The sequence below is a fragment of the Odocoileus virginianus genome, chromosome 2 (assembly GCF_023699985.2).
Source record: "Odocoileus virginianus isolate 20LAN1187 ecotype Illinois chromosome 2, Ovbor_1.2, whole genome shotgun sequence".
NCBI classification, from domain to species: domain Eukaryota; kingdom Metazoa; phylum Chordata; class Mammalia; order Artiodactyla; family Cervidae; genus Odocoileus; species Odocoileus virginianus.
Genome location: NC_069675.1, coordinates 96,394,797 through 96,418,869, shown reverse-complemented (window position 1 = coordinate 96,418,869; position 24,073 = coordinate 96,394,797). Strand labels below are relative to the sequence as shown.

General features: G+C 53.0%; 1 protein-coding gene across 1 annotated transcript in view; it reads right to left on the bottom strand.

The window, feature by feature from the left end:
• The window catches only part of LAMC3 (laminin subunit gamma 3), a 65,885-nt gene that overhangs the window by 34,703 nt on the left and 7,109 nt on the right, over window positions 1-24,073 (bottom strand). The window contains exons 2-7 of the mRNA XM_020875598.2: window positions 14,344-14,648; window positions 10,410-10,540; window positions 6,721-6,887; window positions 4,410-4,598; window positions 4,212-4,329; window positions 2,871-2,969 (exon numbers count right to left, since the gene is read on the bottom strand). Of these exons, the coding sequence (XP_020731257.2) occupies window positions 2,871-2,969; window positions 4,212-4,329; window positions 4,410-4,598; window positions 6,721-6,887; window positions 10,410-10,540; window positions 14,344-14,648 (1,009 nt within the window). The remainder of the gene's footprint in view (window positions 1-2,870; window positions 2,970-4,211; window positions 4,330-4,409; window positions 4,599-6,720; window positions 6,888-10,409; window positions 10,541-14,343; window positions 14,649-24,073) is intronic.

The following is a 24,073-nucleotide window of genomic DNA, read 5'->3' as shown; positions in this document are numbered from 1 at the left end:
TCCATTTGGGTTTATTTGAGGTTTTCCATGATCAGTCTGGGACTATGGCTTGGGGAAGAAACAGAGGTGAAGTGCTCTTCTTGTCACATCTTTTGGGGTAACTGATAGCCGTGTGATGTCACCAGTCATGTATGACATCACCAATCATGTATGACATCATGGTGATGTTAACCTTCACCACTTGGTTAAGGCACTGGCTACCAGGTTCCTCCACCGCAAAACTGTCATATTTTAGTTGTCAAAAGCAAGTCACTAAATCCAGCCCAGACTCAAGAGGAAGGGAATTAAGCTCCACATTACTTTGCCAACAAAGGTCCGTCTAGTCAAGGCTATGGTTTTTCCAGTGGTCATGTATGGATGTGAGAGTTGGACTATAAAGAAAGCTGAGCACCGAAGAATTGATGCTTTTGAACTATGGTGTTGAAGAAGACTCTTGAGAGTCCCTTGGACTGCAAGGAGATCCAACCAGTCCATCCTAAAGGAGATCAGTCCTGGGTGTTCATTGGAAGGACTGATGCTGAAGCTGAAACTCCAATACTTTGGCCACCTGATGAGGAGAGCTGACTCATTTGAAAAGACCCTGATGCTGGGAAAGATTGAAGGCAGGAGGAGAAGGGGAAGACAGAGGATGAGATGGTTGGATGGCATCACCGACTCGATGGACATGGGTTTGGGTGGACTTTGGGAGTTGGTGATGGACAGGGAGGCCTGGTGTGCTGTGGTTCATGGGGTGGCAAAGAGTCGGACACGACTAAGCGACTGAACTGAACTGAACTGGGAGGGGGAAGTAATCAAAGGATTGTGGACCTATGGTGAAACCACCAGAGTAGGTAGTAAAATTTGGGGGCGGGGCACAGGCTATGAGGGATCTTAGTTCCCCAATCAGGGATCCAACCCACACCCCATGTAGTGGAAACTCGAAGTCTTAACCACTGGACCTTCAGAGAAGTCCCAGTCATTGGTAAATTTTTTGAGGGAGATGTTTAGGGATTATGCAAATATCCTGTTTCTCCTTCAAGTTCTGCCCACGAATTTCAGCATTTATCAGCAGCTCCGGCCTACAGTGACTGTTACTCTGATATTCTAACTGTGATTCTGTATTCCCCTCATTCCTTCTCCATTTCTAATTCTTCTGTGGAATTCTTCTGCAAGGAGGATTTGTCTCTGTGTATTTATTTATTCATGCATCTATTTATGTCAGTGTGGACTCATGGATATTTATTTTATTCTTGGGTTATAATCCAATATTGTTATTATTTATTTTGTTCCAGCTTGGGAACTCTTTCAGGTTGGCACTCATGTCCTTTTGACACAGGCCCCCATCCTGGTTTGAGGTTTTTTGGGATTTGTTTTTGTCTGGTTTTGTTTTTAAGCACTTCTCTGCTTCTTACAAAATGCTTCAGGCTCATCTTGTATTTTCCCAACCCCAGACTCAGAATCAGCCATTTTCCCAAAGAGCCCTGCAGAAGTCTTTTACAAATGCAGATTCCTGGTTTGCATCATGGGGGGGAGGCGGTGCCCAGAAACTCCATTCAGACCAACCCAGGTGGAGGAATCTGATTCATGAGAATCTGCCAATTACCTCAATCTGGGCTGCTCCAACACACCTATTAGCCAGTCCTCCCATTTCACAGATGGGTAAAGTGAGGGTCAGAGGTGAACTTCCTCAAGGTACGAGGCAGTAGAATACAGCTGGTGGAATCTAGCCCCCGACCCTGCTCTGTCTCTTCAACTTGGGAGGTCGTGTGGGAGGGCGACCCAGGAGGGTGTCCACCGCCCACTCTAGGAGCCATAAGCCACATGCAGACACGGTGAGGAAGAGGCCTGGGGCTGCCCAGGGGGAGCGTCAAGGCTGGGCGTCTTCCTGACCCAGCAGAGGCCCAACATGATCCGGCAAGAGCGGAGTCCACAATGTCCTGCTGGGCCAGGTTCCCCCCAGTCTGTGGCCAGAGGGTCAAAGAGGCCCTGGCGCGCCCCACGCTGGCTGCAAAGGCTTCAGAGGTCAGAGACGAAGCCAGGAAGAGGAGACAAGTATGCCCAAGAACATAAACCCACATTTGTCTGCCAGCCCACTGCTGGGGCTAGGAGGCCCCGGAACCCCTGAAGGAGGAAGTTTAGGGAAAAGCCCTTCTGCCTCACTGAGCTTTAGAGGCTCCATCTGGACCACGACAGGATGGCAAAGATGGCAAACAAGCTTGAGTCCCAGCTCAATTGGCTGGAGCTTCTTGGAGCAGGGCACAGAGAAGGATTCTAAGGTTACAGTAGCACTTGTGGTAAAGATTGCTGTGGTCCACTAGTGATGTCTGCCCTGGGTGTGGGAGGGTTGTGGTGGTGCTCCATTAGTGATGCCTATCATGGGTGTGGATGGGAGGGTGGTGGTGGCACTCCATTAGTGATGTCTGCCCTGGGTGGGAGATGGGAGGGTTGTGGTAGTGCTCCATTAGTGATGTCTGCCCTGGGTGTGGGAGGGAGCTCCATTAGTGATGTCTGCCCTGGGTGTAGGATGGGAGGGTTGTGGTGGCACTCCATTAGTGATGTCTGCCCTGGGTGTGAGATGGGAGGATTGTGGTATGAATAAGATGTGTTTGCTATCCCTGGATTAAATGATCTGTCCTTTCCTTTCTAGCTCTTTCTTTTCAAGAAGATGTATTTTCACAGCTTATGAACTATCAGTGGTGGTGTGTCACAATATAAGCAGTGTCATAAAGCCTTTAGATGACTTCCTGGGTGGTCAGATTCACTGTGCTCGAAGAAGAGAGCCAGGTGGTAAGGTTGCCCAAGTCTGGGAGGACCGTGCCCTGTGCTCCTCCCTCCTCCCACCACCACTGAGGTCACTGCCAGCAGGCTCATTATTGGATCGGTTCACCCACCTGTCACACAGGCTGCCTTCCACGTTCTCCTTGCAGGGGCAGCGCCCACTGTGGGGATCACAGGTGCCCAGGCTGCCCGCAGGATTGCAGGTGCAGGCTCTGTCAAAGAGACAGGACAAGATGAGGGTGTCCAACAAGAGCTCCAGAGTGGTAATAGCCCATCCTCATTGGAAGGAATCTATCTTTCCCAATGCACGAGAGAACAGGAGGCAGGCTGACCCAAGGGCCTGCCCCCTGGTTTCTGCTGAGCAAAGGAAGTGACCTATTCACTCACCTAAATAGCTAACTGTCTGCCCCCTCCCACCCGCCTGTTCATCCATCTGTTCATTCAACCACTCATTTCTCCATCCTTCCATCCACTGATCCACGTAGTCATCCTTCTATCCACCACCCACCCACGGACCTGTTCTGTCACCCATTCAGGCATCCTTCCATCCACCCACCCATCTATCTACCCATCCATCTGACAAGACATGGTCCCTGTCCTCACAGAGACTAGAGTCCAGTGAGGATGGACAAATAGGTAGACGCTGGACTTTGATACAAGCTACAGGAGAGAGAACAAAGAAGAGGCTATGGCAGCACCAATGAGATGCCTGGAGTGGGGACAAAGTCAGGAGATTGTACCTTGGTTGGAAACTAAAGAATGAGTAGGGCTTTGTTCAGACACAAGCCAGGGGGAGGTGGCAGCGGGTGTTGGGTGAGGGGAGAGTGCCCTGGGGTCGGAGGAGTGGCATGTGCAAAGGTCCAGAGGCCAGAGAGACCCTGGAGGAGCATCCCGGTCCCCACCCAACGGCAAGTTTTACACTGGAACCACTGGGTATTCTGTGAGAGATCTGAGACTCCCCTACCTTCCCAATGCCATTTCCACTGCCTTTCAAATATACAGGAAGACTGCTGAAATTAACCAAAGCCAAGTTCATTTAAAAGTGCTTCTGAATTTATAACAGCTTCCTTTTCTTGGTCACTGTGTATTTTCTCAATCAGGTGATAGCAGATGTGTTAGATCCCTCTTCTGAGGTCCAGACCCCTGCCCGTCTCTCTCATCAGTGCCCCTCCCTACCCTGAGCACTCCAGACTCTGTCTTCCTGGGCTGTGTTCCCCTTGCTATGAATGGCTTCCCTTTGCCAAGGTGCCCAAAGCAGAACCTTGGGGGTGAGCCTTCATTCCTGCTTCCTCTTCTGCTCCCTGGTAACCACCATCTATCCCTCTACCAAATGCCCGCCAGTTCTGCCTTCTGAGGGGCTCAGAATCCCCCACTTACTTCCCATCACTCAGCCCAAGTCCACTGCCATGTGCCCTTGCTGGGCCATCTCCACCCACAGCCCTTGCCACCCTCACCTGCAGCCGCCCTCGCTGAGCGAGTGGAACCCAGGCAGGCAGCGGTCACACTTCCAGCCCGTCACCGTGGGCTTGCAGATGCAGGTGCCCAAGTCATCGCACTGGAGGTGCAGGGAGCCTGGGGAGGAAGGGAACAGGGCAGCAGGGGCCCGCGGCGGCGGGCAAGGTTGGGGGGCCGGGGTAGTGCGGCTCACTCACCTGCTGGGTGGCAGTCACAGGGCTGGCAGGGCGTCCGCGGGTTCCAGCGATAGAAGTTCTCCTGGCAGTGCTCGCAGTGTGGCCCAGCTGTGTGGTCACGGCAGTGCAGGCAGCGCCCACCACGGCCCGAGCTGCGGAAGAGCTCCCGGTCAAAGATGCACTCCTCAGAGTGGCCGCTGCAGTTGCAAGCTGTGGGCAGGAGGCGGGGGAGGGTGTGAGTGTAAGGCTGTGGCACGTGGTAGGAGGGGAGCAGGTGCTGATCAGCCTCCTTGCTGAGTGAGCAGCCAGCTGGAGGAAGGTCAAGGATGAAGGAGGAAAGTCAAGGATGGAGTTCAGGCCTGGCTTGATCAAGGATCTGGAGACCAGGTGGTTGATCTTCCAAAACTTCCAAGAAGAAGAGAGGCACTGTTAATAAAATACACCCAACACAGGACCCTCCCAGGCAAGCCAGGTCATACAGTTAGCTGGTCATGGATCACAGACTGGTTACCTTCTAAAGCAACAGCCTGGCTCCCCCTGTGGACCCTCTAAGCCGTAATGGTGTGTGACTCTGATCCCCAATGACCCATGAGGTCATTCAAAGGCATGAAAAATACAAGTCACCTTTCATTCATTTCATCAATACATTTTTTTTAAAAAAAAGTATGTATCAAGGATCAGCTCTGTCTTGGCTGCCATGGTGAGTCCAGCATGTGGCGAGCCCGTGAACAGTAGGAACCCAGTTCCTGCACATACGGTCCCACTGTTTGGTGGAGGACAGGTGCAGCAAGCAGGTGAACATCCTGCAGGGCAGGGGCCGTGATGGGCTCTGCCCTGAGCCGATGGGACCAGCCTTCCTGGGAGAAGTCACAGCAAAGGGGCACTGAGGGGTGAGCAGGAGGGCAAAGGAGAAGGAGGAGGGGAAGGGGAGTCCCAGGCGGGAGGCGAGCGGACCTCTGTGACACAGCCAGAGGAGCAGGCTTCGCCCAGGGCGGGGGCGGGAGGTGGCGTGCCATGCGATGGGCGATGCAGGGGTGGGCGCACTGCGCGGTGTGACGGTGTGACGGGAGGGAGAGGACTTGATCCAGGGAGGCTGGGCAGCCAGGGTCAGTGGACTTCACCTTGGAGCAAGGATGTGGGTGACTGCAACTGCGTTTGCATTTGAAAGTGGTGCAAGCAGGAGATGGGGCGAGGGGACTGAGAGAGCCGGGAGGTGGGGTCTTAGATGCTCAGAGGAGGGGTGACTGGCTGGACCATGTGTTGGCTGTGCAGAAGGACACAGTTAGCTGGGTTGGAGAGGCATGAATGTGATCAAAATCGGGGCTCAGGGCTGCCTGGACTGGAGGGAGGGGGTGCAAGGGGTCAAGTATACAGCCCAGTCTCCAGGCTGGGAGGACAGAGATGTGACCTCAGGGGTGAGGACACAGCCTTTGGTGTCCCCACCATGGAGTCCAGCCCCAGACTGGGAACGGTGAGCCAGCCAGCTTCCTTGGCTCCAGGAGGACTTCCTGGTGGAGGCAGGCCAGCGAGGGCAGAAGGAACTCATTAGGGCCACAGTGGCCCTGGAAAGCTCCTGCAGACAGCATCCTGTTCCATGGAACAGACCGTCCCCTCCCTCCCCCCGGGTCTCCGTGCCAGCAGCCCAGGCCCAAGAGCACAGTGGGTCCAGAGGCCAAGCCGTCAGGAGCGCGTGCGTGGGAAGATGTGCCTCCCGCCAGTGGCGGAACCAGGCGGGGTCTGGTGCCCAGTGACGGCCAGTACACTTGGGAGCCCGGAGCAAGTCAGATGACTGTCGGGGGAGGAGGAGGCAGGGCAGGGCTTGGGGACACAGCGAGGCTGGAGGTGGCCTCCAGGCGGGGAAGAGCCCCCAGCGGGGAAGGTAAAGCGCCGCCAGGGGAAGGTAAAGTGCCGCCAGCCTCTGCAGTGTGCGTCTCTGAGGCTAGGCAGCCCCGGCCACATCACACGGGTCGGGCATCCCAGGGCTGCTGGGGGCCTGCAGGAGAGGCTGGGTGGGCAGGCCAGCAACCCCCCGGGGGCCCGGGCTGGCCTGGCTTTGATTAGCAGCTGCGGTTGGAGCCATGGAGACAAAGGGACAAGTTGGGGGTCCTTTTCAGCCCTCCTGCCACGCACGCCTCGGCTCGGGGAGGCTGGGTCTCAGGGCTGTCTGTGGGGGCAAGCGCTGAGGATCCAGTGCCCCGTCCGGCTCTCCCTCAGCTCCTCCTGGCCCCTGCGTGGGGGGTGACAGCCCCAAGCTGCTGCCAGCCCACCCAGAAGCAGGGTTGGGGGCTTGGTTTCCCCTGGCCTCTGGCCCCCAAAGTTCCGGGACACTCACGCAGACACTCATTGGCGGCCTCGGCCGTGCCCCGGGCCCACGGGCGGTCCTGGAAGAAGGGCAGGCAGCGCTCACAGTCCGTGCCCGTGGTGTTGTGCTGGCATCGGCAGGCCAGCCAGCCCTCCCCGTCCGGGCCGCACTCGCTGGCGTGCCCGTTGCACTTGCACCTGGGAAAAGAACACGGGGCAGGGCGTCTGCAACCGGGGGAGGCCCCAGCAGAGGAAGGGCTAGTCGGCAGGGAGCCCCGGCCTGCAGGGGAGCCCCTGACGCTACTGCTCAGCCGTGCGGCTTGCATGCTAAGTCGCTTCAGTCACGTCTGACTCTTTGCGACCTGATGGGCCGTAATCAGGCTCCTCTGTCCATGGGATTCTCCAGGCAAGAATACTGGAGCGGGTAGCCATTCCCTTCTCCAGGGGATCTTCCCGACCCAGGGATCGAACCTAGGTCTCCTGCACTGCAGGCAGATTCTTTACCATCTGAGACACCAGGGAAGCCCCAGGAACTGGGGACTTGTCCAAATCAGGACATTTCTGAGAATGAGAGGCAGAACGCCTAACAAAAGATTCAGGGGATCTTCCCAATCCAGGGATCGAACCCACATCTCTTATGTCTCTTTGGCAGGTGGGTTCTTTACCACTCGAGCTTTCTTCCACACCTACTATGGACTCAGGGCGACAGGAACAGAACCGACCGCAGCGGGCTGTTTGAAGCTCCTCACACGTATAAACCCATCACGTCTTCACAAGCTCACCATGACCCTACACTCAGGATGCTACACCCAGGGGAAGAAGTCATCTCGGTCTCCTGGGAAGAGAGAGGGTGCGCCAGCTCTCAGGGCAGTGGGTGGAGGCGGGTGCAGCCAGGGAGGCCACCCCATGCCGGCTCCTTTGTGTCTAAAGGGACGAGAAGGAGACTGCCCCACACATAGGACAGCCCCCAACTCATCTCAAGGCCTCGGTGACGCTGTGCCTTTAAGCGCAGTCCCGGGCCTGCCCCGCCCACATTTCCCCAGGGTCAGACAGGTGGAATTAGGCCGGAACAAAGGTGCCCGAAGGTGCCCGGGGGATCACACAGCCTGCTCCGCTGAACCTGACCCTGTGGGACCTTCACCCCGACCCCAAGTGCCCACACTGAGCCGTTCAGACGATGGCCATGGCTCCCGGCTCCCAGCCTTCTCTGTCTCGGCTCCCAACTGAGCAATCAGCTCACGTTGTCTGTCTGGACTCTCACCACTACGGTGGAAGGGACTATAACTATTCCCATTTCACAGGAGAGGAAACAGAGGCTCAGGTCATGACGTGACGGATGCTCTGTGGCAGAGCTAGAATCTGAACCCCGTTCTCTCCTACTCCATGCTGACCCCAGACTCCCGGACACTCTCTACAGCCACCGTAAGCTGCGTTCCACGCTCCGTCCTAAGTGGGTGCTCAAGACTCTCCAACCACTGCCAGTGGGGCATTGGCTTCTCTCTGGGAGCTCAGGGTAGGCAGGTAATGCCCAGCACTTCTGGCAGGTGAGGTGGGCACCAGGCAGTCTTGGGAGACAGCAGTCACCCACCTCAGGACAAGGGACCGCTCTCAGCCCCGACGGGATGCTGCAAACACTGCCTCCTCCATGAAGCCCTCCGACCTCAAGGGAAGGAGTGAAGTTCCTGTGGGTCACTGAGGGACACAGGCTGCCGGGCCACTGCCCCCAGCCAGCTGCTGGCCTGAGGGTGGTCCGGCTCTGGCAGCTGGAACCCAGATGTTCTCTGTCCCAAAGCCCCCTGACGGCAGGTGCTGCAGCTCACCGCCATCCACCATCCTCAGAGGGGCCCTGCCCCCGGGCAGTTTGACCTGAGTCAAGTGTGGGAGTTGGGGTGGGGGGAATTGGGGCAGAGGGGTCCTCACAGACACTCCCCCATTTCCCCTTCATTCCCAAGCCCCTGCCTCTAGGGATGCAGATGCCCTGAGTCTGCCCTCCAGCCTCATCGGGTCTCCCTGACCTCCTGCGGGGTTCCCATCTGCAGGGTGGTCTCCTTGACCAATGGCACACCTTGCCCTGGTCTCCCATCCTTGTTACCCTGGGACGTGGTTTAGGTCAGTTCAGTTGTGTCCGACTCTTTGCGACCCATGGACCGCAGCATGCTAGGCCTCCCTGTCCATCACCAACTCCTGGAGTTTACTCAAAGTCATGTCCATTGAGTCAATGATGCCATCCAACCATCTCAGCCTCTGTTGTCCCCTTCTCCTCCCGCCTTCAATCTTTCCCAGCATCAGGATCTTTTCAAATGAGTTAGTTCTTCGTGTCAGGTGGCCAGAGAATTGGATTTTCAGCATCAGTCCTTCCAATGAATATTCAGGACTGATTTCCTTTAGGACTGACTGGTTGGATCTCCTTGCTATCCAAGGGACTCTCAAGAGTCTTCTCCAACACCACAGCTTATGGTTACTGGGTTCTAATCAGTTCGTGGCTAATGGGGTCTAATCTGGTGACTTCCTGGGGCCAGAACACATCTGTCTCTTTTCTCCATTCCAAGGAGCCCAATCAGCATTTACATTAAAGATGTCATGTGTCTGAAGGGCCCAGTACTGGGTGCCTACATGTAAGGCAGGCCTGGGATGTCGATGACCCTTGCTTCTTGGAGAGATGAGATGCTTAAACAGACAAAGGACAACACGCAGTGACTGAAGCCCGAGGAGTATGTGGGCCAGCAGCAGGCGCCCCAATAGTACGGCCTGACGACCCCCATGAGAAGCAGGTGGAAGTACAGTGGCTCCCCCCACAGCGACTTTTCCAGGTCACGGGCCGAGGGGCTTTGGAACAGCCTGAATCATTCCTCCTGTGCGGAGATGCCTCAAAGCCTTTTTCAACAATGTGAATGTCCCCAGGAAACCCTACTGTACCCAAGTTTACAAGATTTGGGGAAGAATGGGGTTGATCGGCTCCATTGGTTATAAGCTTGTGAGTGCTGCTTAAAGAAGTGAAGCTGAAAGTTTGGGGTCCCGGGCCTGCTAGAGGCCACTGTAAACCAGCCTTACTTGGAGCATATGTCCCATGGAACGTGGGCGGGCTAAAACTTAACAGGCTCTGTGTGTTACATGGGAGCATGGGCACATGTGGCATGAATGAATGGGTGCACCTGTGGCCTGAATGAATGAGCGCACCTGTCTGATGCCCAAAAAAAGAAAGGAAAGGAAGGGGGAGGGGCTGCCAGGCAGAAGGAACTGCAGGTGCAAAGGGCTGGCGTGTCCCACGGCTGGTGCAGAAACACAGCTGATGTGGGAAAAGCAGCGGAGCGGGGGTGGGGGCGGGCACTGGGAGGTGGGATACAGCCAGGTCGTGAAGGTCCCGAATGCTGGGCCCAGGGGACCGGGCTCCGGCTTCTCCCCAAACGCCCCATCACTCAGAGCACCAGAAATGGCTTCTTTACTGTCCATGGTGGCTCAGATGGTAAAGAACCCGCCTGCCAATGCAGGAGACCCAGGTTGGATCCCTGGATCGGGAAGATCCCCTGGAGAAAGGAATGGTTCCCCACTCCAGTATTCTTGCCTGGAGAAGTCCATAGACAGAGGAGCCTGGCGGGCTACAGTCCATGGGGTCACAAAGAGATGGACGTGACTTGAGCAACTCACACTTTCCCTTTTCACTTTTTTTCACCCTCCACAGTAGCCACCCTTGTCCCCACCGCTGCCCTGCCTCCCTCCTACCTGCCGCCCACCGAGAAGTCCGACACAGCATAGTAGTAGGACTGGAGCACCTTGGGGTCCTTGAAGATGTCATCCCCAAACGTGTTGAGCCGGTCCAGGGAGATGAGGAGCTCCGTGCTGGTGACCCACTCCTGGGGGACAAGACGGAGGGGAAGGGGCGCCATCAGCAGTGTTTGCTTCCAGGGCTCGCTCCCACCCTGCTCTGCAGGAAGTCCAGCCTGCAGCCCGGTGGTGGTGGGGTCTCCTGACACGCAGGGACAGGCCCAGCCCAGACAAATCCTGAGAACACCGCAGGAATAAGAAGCCTGTGCTTTGGGGTCATGTCAACCTGGGTGCCCAGCCCACCCTGACTGCAACTTCGGGGAAGAAGCTCAGTGTCTTGGAACCTCCACGTCCTCCCCATCTGTGAAGTGGGGCAAGGGATAACGTCAGTCCCAGGAGGGTGATGGAGGAGGAAGAGCCAGTGTCAGCGGCGGGGCATGGAGTCTGCGGCGTAGTCGAGGTGCTGGGTGAAAGGCTGGAGCAGCCCATTTAAAACCATGCCAGGCGGGTCCCCTGACTCGTGCCAGTAGAACTGCACTGCCACTCTAGAGGTCAGCCAAGGGAGGGCGCGTCCCAGGGCCCTGGGTTTACAGGCTTCTCACGGGCTAAGGAGCAGCCTCCCACAGACAATGCCCTCGTCCCAGGTGACGTGTCTCACCAGAACACAGCCCCACGAGAACAGGGACACGGGGTCCTCGTAGCATCCCCAGCCCCGGGCTCTGCCTGGCCCGGAGCAGACAACGCGGTAAATACCTGCTGATGGTGGGAGGAGAAGCGTCCCCCTGGAAGAGCTGGAGGGGACGTGGGGCCCCACGTGAAGGCTGACATTTTCATCGGCCTGCTGTCACAATCAGGTGGCTCCAGCTGAATGTTAATCACCTTTTTAATTCAGCCCAGGAGCCCCGGGTTTAGCAATCAGGCCCATCAGGACAGGAAGTGAACTCCTGGCAGAGTCCTGGCTTCTCACCCCAGCATGACTCAGGCCAGCAGGCCTCCTGGGTCCCCCTTGGGCTCAGCAACTCTCGACCCCGCGACCTGGGGCCCAGGACCTCTGCCTGAGGATGCTTCAGCCAGGGAGGGGGTCCGGCACCAGAAAACTTCAGAGGGGACCTCAGCACTCGGAGGAGTTTGTCAGCCCCCCCGGGGGTGTCACTCTCTGAATCACTTCCCAAATGTCAGTGTGCATTCAGGGACTGGGTTAAAAAGCAGCTTCTGATCAGAGGTGGGGCCTGAGACTCTGTATTTCCACATGTGCCCAGGTGTTGCTGATGCTGCTCGCCGGTCCCTGAAGCAGCTGAGAAGCAAGGGACAAGGCCCCGGGGGACCCAGCAGAGCACAGCTGATGCGCTAAGTCTTCTTTGTCTGGAAACAGTGACCATAGAGATCTCAAACCACTGCTGTCTAAGCTGGAAGGTGCAACAACTGACGCTTATTGTGTGGTTATGACTTACGGCCTCACAATAACCCCAGGGGAAGGGTTTATTCTCAGCCACGTTTTACAGATGGCTAGACTGAGCACCTGATGCAGAGCTGACTCATGGGAAAAGACCCTCACGCTGGGAAAGACTGAGGCAGGAGGAGAGGGGGCGGCAGAGGATGAGATGGTTGGACGGCATCCCCGACTCAATGGACATGAGTTTGAGCAAACTCTGGGAGAGAGTGAGATAGTGAAGGACAGGAAAGCCTGGCGTGCTGCAGTCCATGGGGTTGCAGAGTCAGACCTGACTTAGCGACTGAACAACATGACCCGAAAGACTGAGGCTCAGAGAAGGTAAGTTCTGTGCTTCCAAGTTGCAGGGCTGGTGCACGAGGAGCTGGGGTTCGTGTCTGACCCCAGGGTCCCAGCTGTGGCCACGAGGTAGCCTGCCTTCCTGCATCTAACCGCAACGCCCTCATCACACCGGGGACCCCAGAGGGCAGTGACCCGCCCAAGGTCTCGGCCCGCAATGACCCTCCTCTGGGTTCCTGCATCTGCTCTGCAACCTGTGACCTGCTCATGAGTGTGTGAGGACAATGGCCGTGGGAACAGCACCAGACTCTCCCTGAGACACAGGAAGGGAGCTGGCAGAGGGAAGGGGAATTCATTGCCTTGGCCCAAACTGTACAGGTCACTCCCTGAAGGTCACTTCTGGGCAAAATGGTGAGCCAGTGTACACACGCAATGGGCTTCTGCACCTTCTGCAATGGCCCAGTTAAAACTGCAAGCGGGCTCTGCGTTGACTTGGGACAGACCCGGGGGCCAGAACGCAACGGTAAGTAGCGGGAGGTGGGAGCTTCGGCTCCAGGCAGCACCCTGCAGAGGGTCAGCCTTCTACCCCAGGCCTGTGGCCCCCCTCCATGGGGGACAGAGGGATCCGAGACGCAGCAGTCACAGGAACACATCCTTCGTTGTTGTTGTTCGGTCGCTCAGTTGGGTCTGACTCTCTGCCACCCCTGGACTGCAGCACGCTAGGGTTTCCTGTCCATCGCCAACTCCCGGAGTCTACCCAAACTCATGTCCATTGAGTCGGTGATGCCATCCAACCATCTCCTCCTCTATCACCCTCTTCTCTTGCCTTCAATCTTTCCCAGCATCAGGGTCTTCCCCAATGAGTTGGTTCTTTGCATCAGGTGGCCAAAGTATTGGAGCTTCAGCTTCAGCATCAGTCCTTCCAATGAATATTCAGGACTGATTTCCTTTAGGATTGACTGGTTTGATCTCCTTGCAGTCCAAGGGACTTTCAAGAATCTTCTCCAACACCAACCACAATTGATTACATCCTTGGGTACCCCCACCCCAAATGCTCCCTGTCCTAGGGGAAGCACCACTCTGGGGGAGCCCCGAGGGGAGAGAAGGGGAGGGTGGCCTTGTCTTTCTTTGTCCTTCTCTGACCTTGGCTTCTGCCTCAGGGGCTGCAAGGGGCTCATTTCTGCAAAGGCTGTTTCTCCATCAGGGATAACATCCAGGACATATGGGGCAACAAGACAGGGGACCCTGCTGCCAAGATGGCACGGATGCAGGTGGGCTGATTGTCCGACGGCGGTGCTGATGCCGGTGGAGTCAGAAACCTGAATGGACTCAGACAGGCGAGATAGGGGGACCTGGTGCACGCCCACGGCCACAGCGCTCTGCCATGAAGATGAGATCAATGAGCTTCTATGATCTCATCTTCAAAGGGTGAATGAGCATTTCTTAAAGGCCACTCACTCTGCTGGCGACCTTCTTGTTGACTGTTCAAGGTGGCAGCAGCCAGCCCCATGGGGCTAGTAATTAAAATCCATTAAAATAAAATAAAGTCGAAAATCCAGTCTCTCAGCCATGCTAGTCCCGTTTCACGTGTTCTTACGGACACACGTGGTTCGTGGCAACCCCCACTGCACCATGCCGCTTGGGATCCTTTTCTTCTGTCACTGCAGGAAGTCCTGTTGGATAGCTCCGTCTGACAGCACGGAAACCATGACTCCACAAATCCAAACTCAGGTGCTTTTCACGTTTTCCTTTCGTTCTCATCACAGCCCTTGGAGACACATGGAGCAGGCAAGGCCATCCATCCCAGAGCCGGGAGCTCTGGCAGGGGCTCCAGCTAGGAGTCAGAACCCTCAGGGCCCTTCCACCTCACTGCGTGTGCCCCGGCGAAGTCCCTTCCCCGCTCCGAGCCTCCATTTCCCCAGGGGAAAGGGGTGAGCTGAGTTGGTGGCTGTCACAGGGCATGCTCTTCCATCTCTTTCATTATCAGCCATTCACAAAAGATGCAGGCACAACAAAAGCTTCTGTTGTTCAGAATCTGGAAACCAGGGGATCTCGAAGGGCCCGCCCTGTGTCCTCCTGCCCTTCCAGACTTCCCCCTGGCCCCCTGGACCTGAGTGTCCGGGCCAGCCCCCCCCCAACCCCCCAACCCCACCCCTCTCTAACCTGCAGCACAGGGCTCTCCTCAAAGTTGTAGGCACTGGGCCGGCCCTCCAGGGTGGAGAAGGCCACGTTGCCCCCGCTCAGCGGGGAGATGTCGCTGAACTCGGAGGTGCAGAAGGCCACACGCTCGTCCTCGCCCGGCCGCAGGTACAGGCCCTCGGGCCTGCCGTAGGTCTTCTGGCACGAGGCGCTATAGTATTGGTAGGGCTCCCAGGGGCCCCCCACCCGGCTGCGCTTGTAGATGGCAAAGCTCTCAGGTCGACTCGTGTGGAACTTCAGCCGCACGTAGGTGATCTCGTAAGCTTTCCCTGCAGCGGGGAGACGTGGACCCATTTTACAGAAGGGAAGGGAGAGTCAGAATCCTGGTCCAGGGAGAACAGTATGGCTGGGCTGCATAAGCCACCTTGGATGGATCGTTAGAGGCTGTCTGGGGCACTGTGCGGGGCATGCCGTGATCAACTAGTGATGCCTGTCAGGGACACCAGAGAGGACAATGCTGGCATGATTCCCAGGCATTTGCCATCCCTTAATTAGGCCAATTTGCCCCCCTGTACAGAAATCGGCAGTGTAACACCCCTGACTCAGCCATGTCTTTCTGCTTCAAATAGCTCCAACAATGGGATATTGCCACATCCTGAAGTCTGCTCTGCCATTAGAAAGTTATTTCTTTTACTACACCCCAACAAAGGCAGACCTCCCACCTGTGCCTTTTTACCTCCTTCCTTCCCAGTGATTTCAGACCCCTGGAGTCTGGAGACATGCCTGTTTCAAGCCCCCCAATCCTAATTCAATTTCTCCTGGACCCCACTCTTCCCCCTGCCTCCATCTAACTTTTCTTCAACCCAAATTTCTCGAGAGAAGTCTCCATCTCTTGGACCCACGGCCTTATCTCCCAATTTAAGAGTCGTGCGTGCGGGCTAAGTCGCTTTAGTCGTGGCTGACTCTTTGTGATGCTCTGACTCTATGTGATGCTCTGGACGGCAGCCTGCCAGGCTCCTCTGTCCATGGGATTCTCGAGGCAAGAATACTGGAGTGCAGTCATTCCCTTCTCCAGGGGCTCTTCCTGACCCAGGGATTGAACCTGCATCCCAGGTGGTGCTAGTGGTAAAGAACCCACCTGCCAATGCAGGAGACTTAAGAGACGTGGATTCAATCCCTGGGTTGGGAAGATCTCCTGAAGGAGGGCATGGCAACCCACTCCAGGATTCTTGCCTGGAGAATCCCCATGGACAGAGGAGCCTGGTGGGCTGCAGTCCGTAGGGTCGCACAGAGTCAGACACGACTGAGCAGCAGAGCAGTTGTCAAGGCCCCCTTCCTGCACCCACCTCCTTCCCGCTGGCCTTTCTGCCCAATCCCGGATACCCCAGGAGGCCTGCCCTGCTGCCTCCATCACTGTCCACAGTCTTCCTTACCCACCGCGGACAAGTCACTTCAGTCTTCTGTTTAAAACATCTTGGCCCAATGTGAGAGCTAAATCTATAAAACTCTTAGAAGAAAATAAAAGAGTAAATCTTCATGACCTAGGTTAGGTAAAGCCTTCCTAGGCGGGACCCAAAGACACAGCAACAAAAGGAAAAACAGAAGAACTGAACTTCGTCAACAACTCCTGTGCTTCTAGATATCACTGAAAAAATGAAAGCCAACCCACAGAATTGGAGAAAATATGTGCAAAGCAGGTATCTGTTAAGGGACTTATCTAGAATGTATAACGGATTCTTACAGCTCAAAAATAAAAAGATGACCAGGGACTTCCCTGGGAGTCCAGTGATTAGGACTTGGTGCTTTCACTGCAGGGGGCACAGGTTCTATCCCTGGTCAGGGAGCCAAGATCCTGCAAGCCATGCTGCTCCACCAAATAAAAAAAAAGACAGATACAACTGAAAAATGGAAATACACTTACGCAGACATTTCTCCAAAGAAGATATATAAATGGCCAATGTGCATAGGAGAAGATGTTCAAACTGACTACCCAGGCCAAAACTACAAGATACCACTTCACTCCCCTAAGATGGATATAATAAAAAGACAAAAAGGAGTGTTAGCAAGGATGTGGAGAAACTGGAAGCCTCGTACACAGCTGGTAAAAGTGTACAACGGTGCAGTTGCTTTGGAAAAGAGTCTGGGGGGTTTCTTAAAAGGTTAAAATAAAGTTACCACATGGCTCAGCAATCTCACTCCCAGGCGTGTGCCCAAGCAAAATGAAAACATACATCCTCACACAAAGCCGCACACGAATGTTCACAGCAGGATTACTCATAAAATCCAAAGACTGGCAACAACTCAGACGTTCGTCGACAGATAACCGAATAAACAAAATGGGGTATATCACACAAAGGAATGTTATTTGGCAAGAGAAAGGAGTAAAGAACTAACACAGGTATAATGAAGATGAACCTTGAAAACAACATGATAAATAAAAGAAGTTGGGCTTCCCTGGTGGCTCAGTGGTAAAGAATCCACCTGCCAGTGCAGAAGACACGGGTTCGATCCCTGGTCCAGGAAGATGCCACATGCAACGAAGCCCGTGTACACAACTGGAAGCCCACTGCAGCCTGTGCTCTGTAAGAACAGAAGCCACGGCAGTGAGAAGCCCGAACACCGCAACTAGAGAGCAGCCCCCTCTCTGCAACGAGACAAAAAGCCCAAGCAGCAGAAAAGACCCGGCGTAGGCAAAAAATAAAAAGAAGTTAATTCCACGGACTACATAAAGTATGATTTCACCTATATTAAATGTCCCAAATAGGCATGGTCAGAAAAACAGAAAGTCGCTTAGTCGTTTTCAGGGTTTAGAGGGTGGGGAGGATACTTGGAGGGAGATGATTGCTAGTGGGTACAAGGCTTCTTTGGAGCGGATGACAATGTTCAAAAATTGATTGTGGTGATGAGTATACAACTCTATGAATAATACTAAAAAGCACTGAATCGTATGCTTGAATTGGGTGCATTGTATGGTAAATTATGTCTCCATAAATTTGTCTTACATATTTTAAAAAATTGGTCCTCACATCTGTTAGGATGGCTGTTATTTTATTCTATTTTAAAAATTTATTTGGTTGCCCCAGCTCTTAGTTGCAGTACCTGAGATCTTTAGTTGCGGCATGCGGGATATAGTTCCCTGACCGCGGATTGAACCCTGGCCCCTTGTATTGGGACCACGGAGTCCCGATCAGTGGACAACCAGAGAAGGGCCTAGGATGGCTATTCTTTCTTTTTTTTTTTTTTAAACAGATAACAATACCAAGCGTTGGCGAGGAAGTGGAAAAGTTGGAAGCCTTGTGCACTGTTAGTAGGAGTGTAAAATGATGCACTTGCTATGAAAAACAGCTTGGCGGTTCCTCAAGAAATTAAAAATAAAATTACCATATGATCCAGCAATTCCACGACTGAGTATATACCCCCAGAGAATCATGTAGGGTCTTGAGGAAATATTTGGACACACATCTTCATAGTAGCATTATTCACAACAGCCAAGAGGTAGAAGCCACACAGGTGTGCATGGATGGATGATGAAGAAACAAAACGTGGTTCATCCCACAATGAAATATTATTCAGACTTAAAAAGCAGGGAAATTCTAACACATGCTACAACCTGGATGAGCACCAAGAACATTATGTGAAGCAAATTAAGCCAGTTATCAAAGGACAAATACTAGGTGATTCCACTTATATGAGGCCCCTAGAGTAGTTGAATTCAGTATATGTGCTGCTGAAGGGAGCACTAGAATAGTTGAATTTATAGAGACAGAAAGTAGAACGGTGAGAGAAGGGACAAGAGTGTTTAATGGGGACAGTTTCAGTTCAGTTCAGTTGCTCAGTGGTGTCTGACTCTTTGAGACCCCATGGATCACAGCACGCCACGCCTCCCTGTCCATCACCAAATCCCAGAGTCTACCCAAACCCATGTCCATTGAGTCGGTGATGCCATCCAACCATCTCTTCCTATCGTCCCCTTCTCCTCCTGCCCTCAATCTTTCCCAGCATCAGGGTCTTTTCAAATGAGCCAGCTCTTCGCATCAGATGGCCCAAGTATTGGAGTTTCAGTTTCAACATCAGTCCTTCCAATGAACACCGAGGACTGATCTCCTTGCATTCCAAGGGACTCTCAAGAGTCTTCTTCAACACCACAGTTCAAAAGCATCAATTCTTCAGTGCTCAGCTTCCTTTATAGTCCAACTCTCACATCCATACATGACTACTGGAAAAACCACAGCCTTGACTAGACGGATCTTTGTTGACAAAATAAGGTCTCTGCTTTTTAATATGCTGTCTAGGTTGGTCATAACTTTCCTTCCAAGGAGTAAGCGTCTTTTAATTTCATGGCTGCAATCACCATCTGCAGTGATTTTGGAGCCCCCCAAAATAAAGCCAGTCACTGTTTCCACTGTTTCCCCATCTATTTGTCATGAAGTGATGGGACTGGATGCCATGATCCTAGTTTTCTGCATGTTGAGCTTTAAGCCAACTTTTTCACTCTCCTCTTTCACTTTCATCAAGAGGCTCTTTAGTTCTTCTTCACTTTTATAAGGTCATAAGGGTGGTGTCATCTGCATATCTGAGGTTATTGATACTTCTCCCGGCAATCTCGATTCCAGCTTCTGCTTCCTCCAGCTCAGCATTTCTCATGATGTACTCTGCATATAAGTTAAATAAGCAGGGTGACAATATACAGCCTTGAAGTACTCCTTTCCCTATTTGGAACCAGTCTGTTGTTCCATGTTCAGTTCTAACTATTGCTTCCTGACCTGCATACAGGTTTCTCAAGATGCAGGTCAGGTGGTCTGGTATTCCCATTTCTTTCAGAATTTTCCACAGTTTATTGTGATCCACACAGTCAAAGGCTTTGGCATAGTCAGTAAAACAGAAATAGATGTTTTTCTGGAACTCTCTTGCTTTTTTGATGATCCAGCAGACGTTGGCAATTTGATCTCTGGTTCCTCTGCCTTTTCGTTTTAGAACATCTGGAAGTTCACAGTTCACATATTGCTGAAGCTTAGTTTGGAGAATTTTGACACATGGACATCACCAGATGGTCAACACTGAAATCAGATTGATTATATTCTTTGCAGCCAAAGATGGAGGAGCTCTATACAGTCAGTAAAAACAAGACCGGGAGCTGACTGTGGCTCAGATCACGAACTCCTTATTGCCAAATTGAGACTGAAATTGAAGAAAGTGGGGAAAACCACTAGACCATTCAGGTATGACCTAAATCAAATCCATTATGATTATACAGTGTAAGTGAGAAATAGATTTAAGGGACTAGATCTGATAGACAGAGTGCCTGATGAACTATGCATGGAGGTTCATGACATTGTACAGGAGACAGGAATCAAGACCATCCTGAAGAAAAAGAAATGCAAAAAAGCAAAATGGTTGTCTGAGGTGGCCTTACAAATAGCTGTGAAAAGAAGAGGAAGTGAAAAGCAAAGGAAGAAAGGAAAGATATACCCACTTGAATGCAGAGTTCCAAAGAATAGCAAGGAGATATAAGGAAGCCTTCCTCAGCTATCAGTGCAAAAAAATAGAGGAAAACAAGAATGGGGAAGACTAGAGATCACTTCAAGAAAATTAGAGACACCAAGAGAACATTTCACGCAAAGATGGGCACAAAAAAGGACAGAAATGGTATGGACCTAACAGAAGCAGAAGATATTAAGAAGAGGTGGCAAGAATACACAGAAGAACTGTACAAAAAAGATCTTCAAGACTCAGATAATCACGATGGTGTGATCGCTCACCCAGAGCCAGACATCCTGGAATGTCAAGTCAAGCAGGTCTTAGCAAGGACTGCTACGAACAAAGCTAGTGGAAGTGATGGAATTCCAGTTGAGCTATTTCAAATCCTAGAAGATGATGCTGTGAAAGTGCTGCACTTAGTATGTCAGCAAATTTGGAAAACTCAGCAGTGGACTCAGGACTGGAAAAGGTCAGTTTTCATTCCAATCCCAAAGTTTCAGTTTAGGAAGATGAAAAAATTCAGTGGGTGGAGGGTGGTCATGGTTATACAACGATGTGAAAGTACTTAATACCAGTGAACTCTGCACTTAAAAAGGTTACAATAATAAATTTTATGTTATGTGCATTTTACCACAATCAAAGAAAAATTGGGGCCAAAGAATATATATTGGTCCCTCGGGAATGCAGCGTGGTGACACAGATGAAGAGCCATAAAAATGTTCTCGGCCTATGGTTAAAAAAAAGAAAAAGAAAATCCCACTTCTGGGAAGTCAAACAAGGCACTGAACCTAAATTGAGGAGTTAGTTAATCAAGGATCTGCTTTTATAACAGGGAAAAAACTAGAACCATCAGGGTTCAATAAATTGTAGGCCATAAACTCACAGGCTGGTTGAAACCACCGGAACAGTTGACAATGAGTTTATATTACGTGGGAAAGTCAAAATGCTGAATGAAAAAAGGAGACAAATGATCCTACATTCAGAATCATCAGATGATATTTAAAAATCCCCGAAGAAGAGACAGAAAAGAAAGACATCAAACGCGTAAGCATGACTGTCCTCAGGGCAGAGGGCTCGGGCCTCTTCTTCCCTCTTCAATTGTTCTGCATTTTCCCAGTTTTTTTTTTTTTCTCATGAAGCTTGTTCTAATTTAAAAACTGGAGAAAACACAAATTTTTTAAAAAAAATTTTAAAAAGCAACCGCCTTGCCATGTTCTGTTTTAAGATGTTTTTCAAAGTTACAGCACAGCTTGGCACTGTCACTCCGAGTCCCTTAAAAGAAAGCATGTGTCCCACACAGAGCCAGTGTCTGGGGTGGCGGCTCCTGTTCTGAGCAGGCATCAGGCCTTGGAACCAGGTGGGGACCTGACCCAGACGTGCGTTCACGAAAGGATGTTCGTGGAGGTTGCCCTGGGTCCACCGACCCAGACTCCTTTGTAAACATCCAGCCAGACACCTCACAGGAGGGGAGCTTGGAGCCACTCAAAAGGTAGCTGGCAGCTAGAAGCGTGATTGGAAAAAGGCAGCCAGCGAGATTTCATGCAAACGAGGAACTTCACACGCGAGGAAACATCGCGGCTTTTCCCCTTCTCTGCCAAGCCAGGAGGTGAGAGAAGATGCAGGAACATCACAGAGGCACAGCAGGGACTTTCTGTTACAAGAATTAATTAGAAGGGCGAAGAAAGCAGCGTAATCCCTGCTTTGTGATGAAAAGGTTTCTGCCAAAGGCAGCCCAAAGGCTGGGAAAGGAACTGAGGCCTTCTAAGCAGCGACAAGAATGAAAACTGCAGCTCTGACCCAGACCCTTGCAAGCTGTGGGGCCGACAGGGCTTCAGGGTGACTGAGACAGGTGTGCTCCTGTCAAGAAAGCTGGGAGCACACTAGTGTCATCCCCAACCATTAGCTGGGGAGCGACACTGCTCAGGACTACATGGCTCCCACCTCCCAGCCACCCAACATGCTGTTCCCTCTGCCTAGAATTCTGTTCCCTCTGCTCTTCACCTGGCTGGCTACCATGCATCCCTGCTCATCCCACTGGCTTAGCAGACTGATCACATGCCCCAGCCTCAGTCCTGCATGGAACCGCCTTCTCCCAACTTTCCTGATGACTACTCACCCATGGAGCTGTAGGTTTGGGTGTCTCACTAGTGCTCCCCAGCTTCCCCGAGTCTCCGCACCCTGTTCTGTAAAGACCTGCATGTCCCTCCCACTAGACCGTGACCTCCGGGGACAGAGGCAGTGGATCCTCAGAGCCGAGCGTGGTGCCCGGCACACAGTATGTGTGTGTGCTGTCACTCGGTTGTATCCTACTCTTTGTGACCCCATGGATTGCCGTCTGCCAGGCTCCTCTGTCTGGGTAATTTTCCAGGCAAGAATACTGGAGTTGGGTTGCCATTTCCTCCTCCAGGGGTTTCTCCTGGCACAGAGTATGTGCTCAGATGCTCAGTCGTGTCTGACTCTTTGTGACCCCGTGGTCTATAGCCCGTGCCAGGCTCCTCTGTCTATGGGGTTCTCCTGGCAAGAATACTGGAGTGAGTAGGCATTCCTCCTCCAAGGGATCTTCCCGTTCCAGGGATCAAACTTGTGCTGGCAGGATTCTTCACCACTAGCGCCACCTAGGAAGCCCAGCACACAGTAGGTGCTCCTAAATGATTGCCAGATGAAGCATGATTTTTATTAACACCTTCTAGGAAGGTATAATCCAGCAAGCAAGTGGAGATAGGCAAGGCTGACAACACAGTTGAGGCTGTCACAGAGTTTCTGCTCTTCATGACCTCTGAATAAGTCTGTTTAAAAACAGCCCGCATTTACTGAGCACCTACTATGTGCCAGGCACCTTGTATTATTTTTTAAGACTTTAATTTGTATTTATGTATTTTTGGCTATAAGGCATGTGGGCTCTTGGTTCCCCAACCAGGGACTGAACACATGCCCCTTGCATCAGAAGGTCGGAGTCTTAACCACTGGACCCCCAGGGAAGTCCCGCCAGGCACCTTGCTAAGTGCACTGCGTACACTGTATCTCAGAGAGCCCCGAACACTTCCATCGCTGTGTGCATCGCGCTAACGAGGAACCCGAGGCTCGGGCAGAAGACAGGGACTCGCCCAAGGTCACGTGGGAAACAGCTGAGTCTCTAAGCGACTGCAAGCTTGTCGGCCCCAAAGCCGCCGAACCAGACCCCCCTCCGTTCAGGGCTCAGAGAGAAGGGGTTGCCCAGGAAGGGGGCACCGGTGCCCCCTGGGAACCGCTGAGGTCCCTCAAGCCAGCACCAGAGGCACCCGGCGCTGTCCTCTCCAACCAGCTGGGACATAAAGCCCGACAGGACTGACACCAGGGCGGTCAGGGAAGCAGGCCGGCCCACATCCGGCACTGACCCAGCGCAGGGCGCTCGGAAGGAGAGGCTTATTTTGGGAAAATGGAAACAAAACAAAGCCCTTTAATTGGAGCCATCTGGGGAGCAGTGGCCTGGGGATGGGGCTGGAGGGGGGCGGGGTGGGGAGCTGAGCTGGAAACGCGGGGGTGAGGCTGCCCTGCCCACCAAGGGCATGAGAACCAGGTGCGGAGAGCCGCTCCCAGCCTGCAGGGGCACAAACAGGGCTCCTCGGGCCCGGCCATCCACCGTTCTCTTCCTCTCCCACCCCGTGTCAGCCCCGCTCTGTGTGACCCCATCGGCTGTAGCCCGCCAGGCTGGTCTGTCCATGGACTTCTCCAGGCAAGAATTCTGGAGTGGGTTGCATTCCCTTCGCCAGGGGATCTTCCCGACCCAGGGATCGAACCCGGGCCTCCTGCATTGCAGGCGATTCTTTGCCGTCTGAGCCAGCAGGCTTTGTTGTTCAGGCGCTCAGTCGTGTCCGACTCTTTGCGACCCCATGGACTGCAGCACGCCAGGCCTGCCCGTCCTTCATCATCTCCCGGAGCTTGCTCAAACTCACGTCCATTGAGTTAGTGATGCTGTCCAACCATCTCGTCCTCTGTTGTCCCCTTCTCCTCCTGCCTTCGACTTTCCCAGCATCAGGGGCTTTTCTAATGAGTCAGGCTAGCTCTTGGCAATTTGGGACTCAATGATTCCCCATGAAGAGCTGGGTGCACAGTGACAAACACCAGGAGAGCCTGGCTGGATCAGGGCTGGGCCCATGACAGTTCCCTCATCTTTGGGCCAAGAGTCTAAACCCCAAATATGGATCAATATTGTCAAGCTTATTGTCTAACCTGGGGAGAGAGTAAACAGGTTTTGTCTGATTATTGCCTATGGCTTTGTGTTAAGAAGTATTCTGAG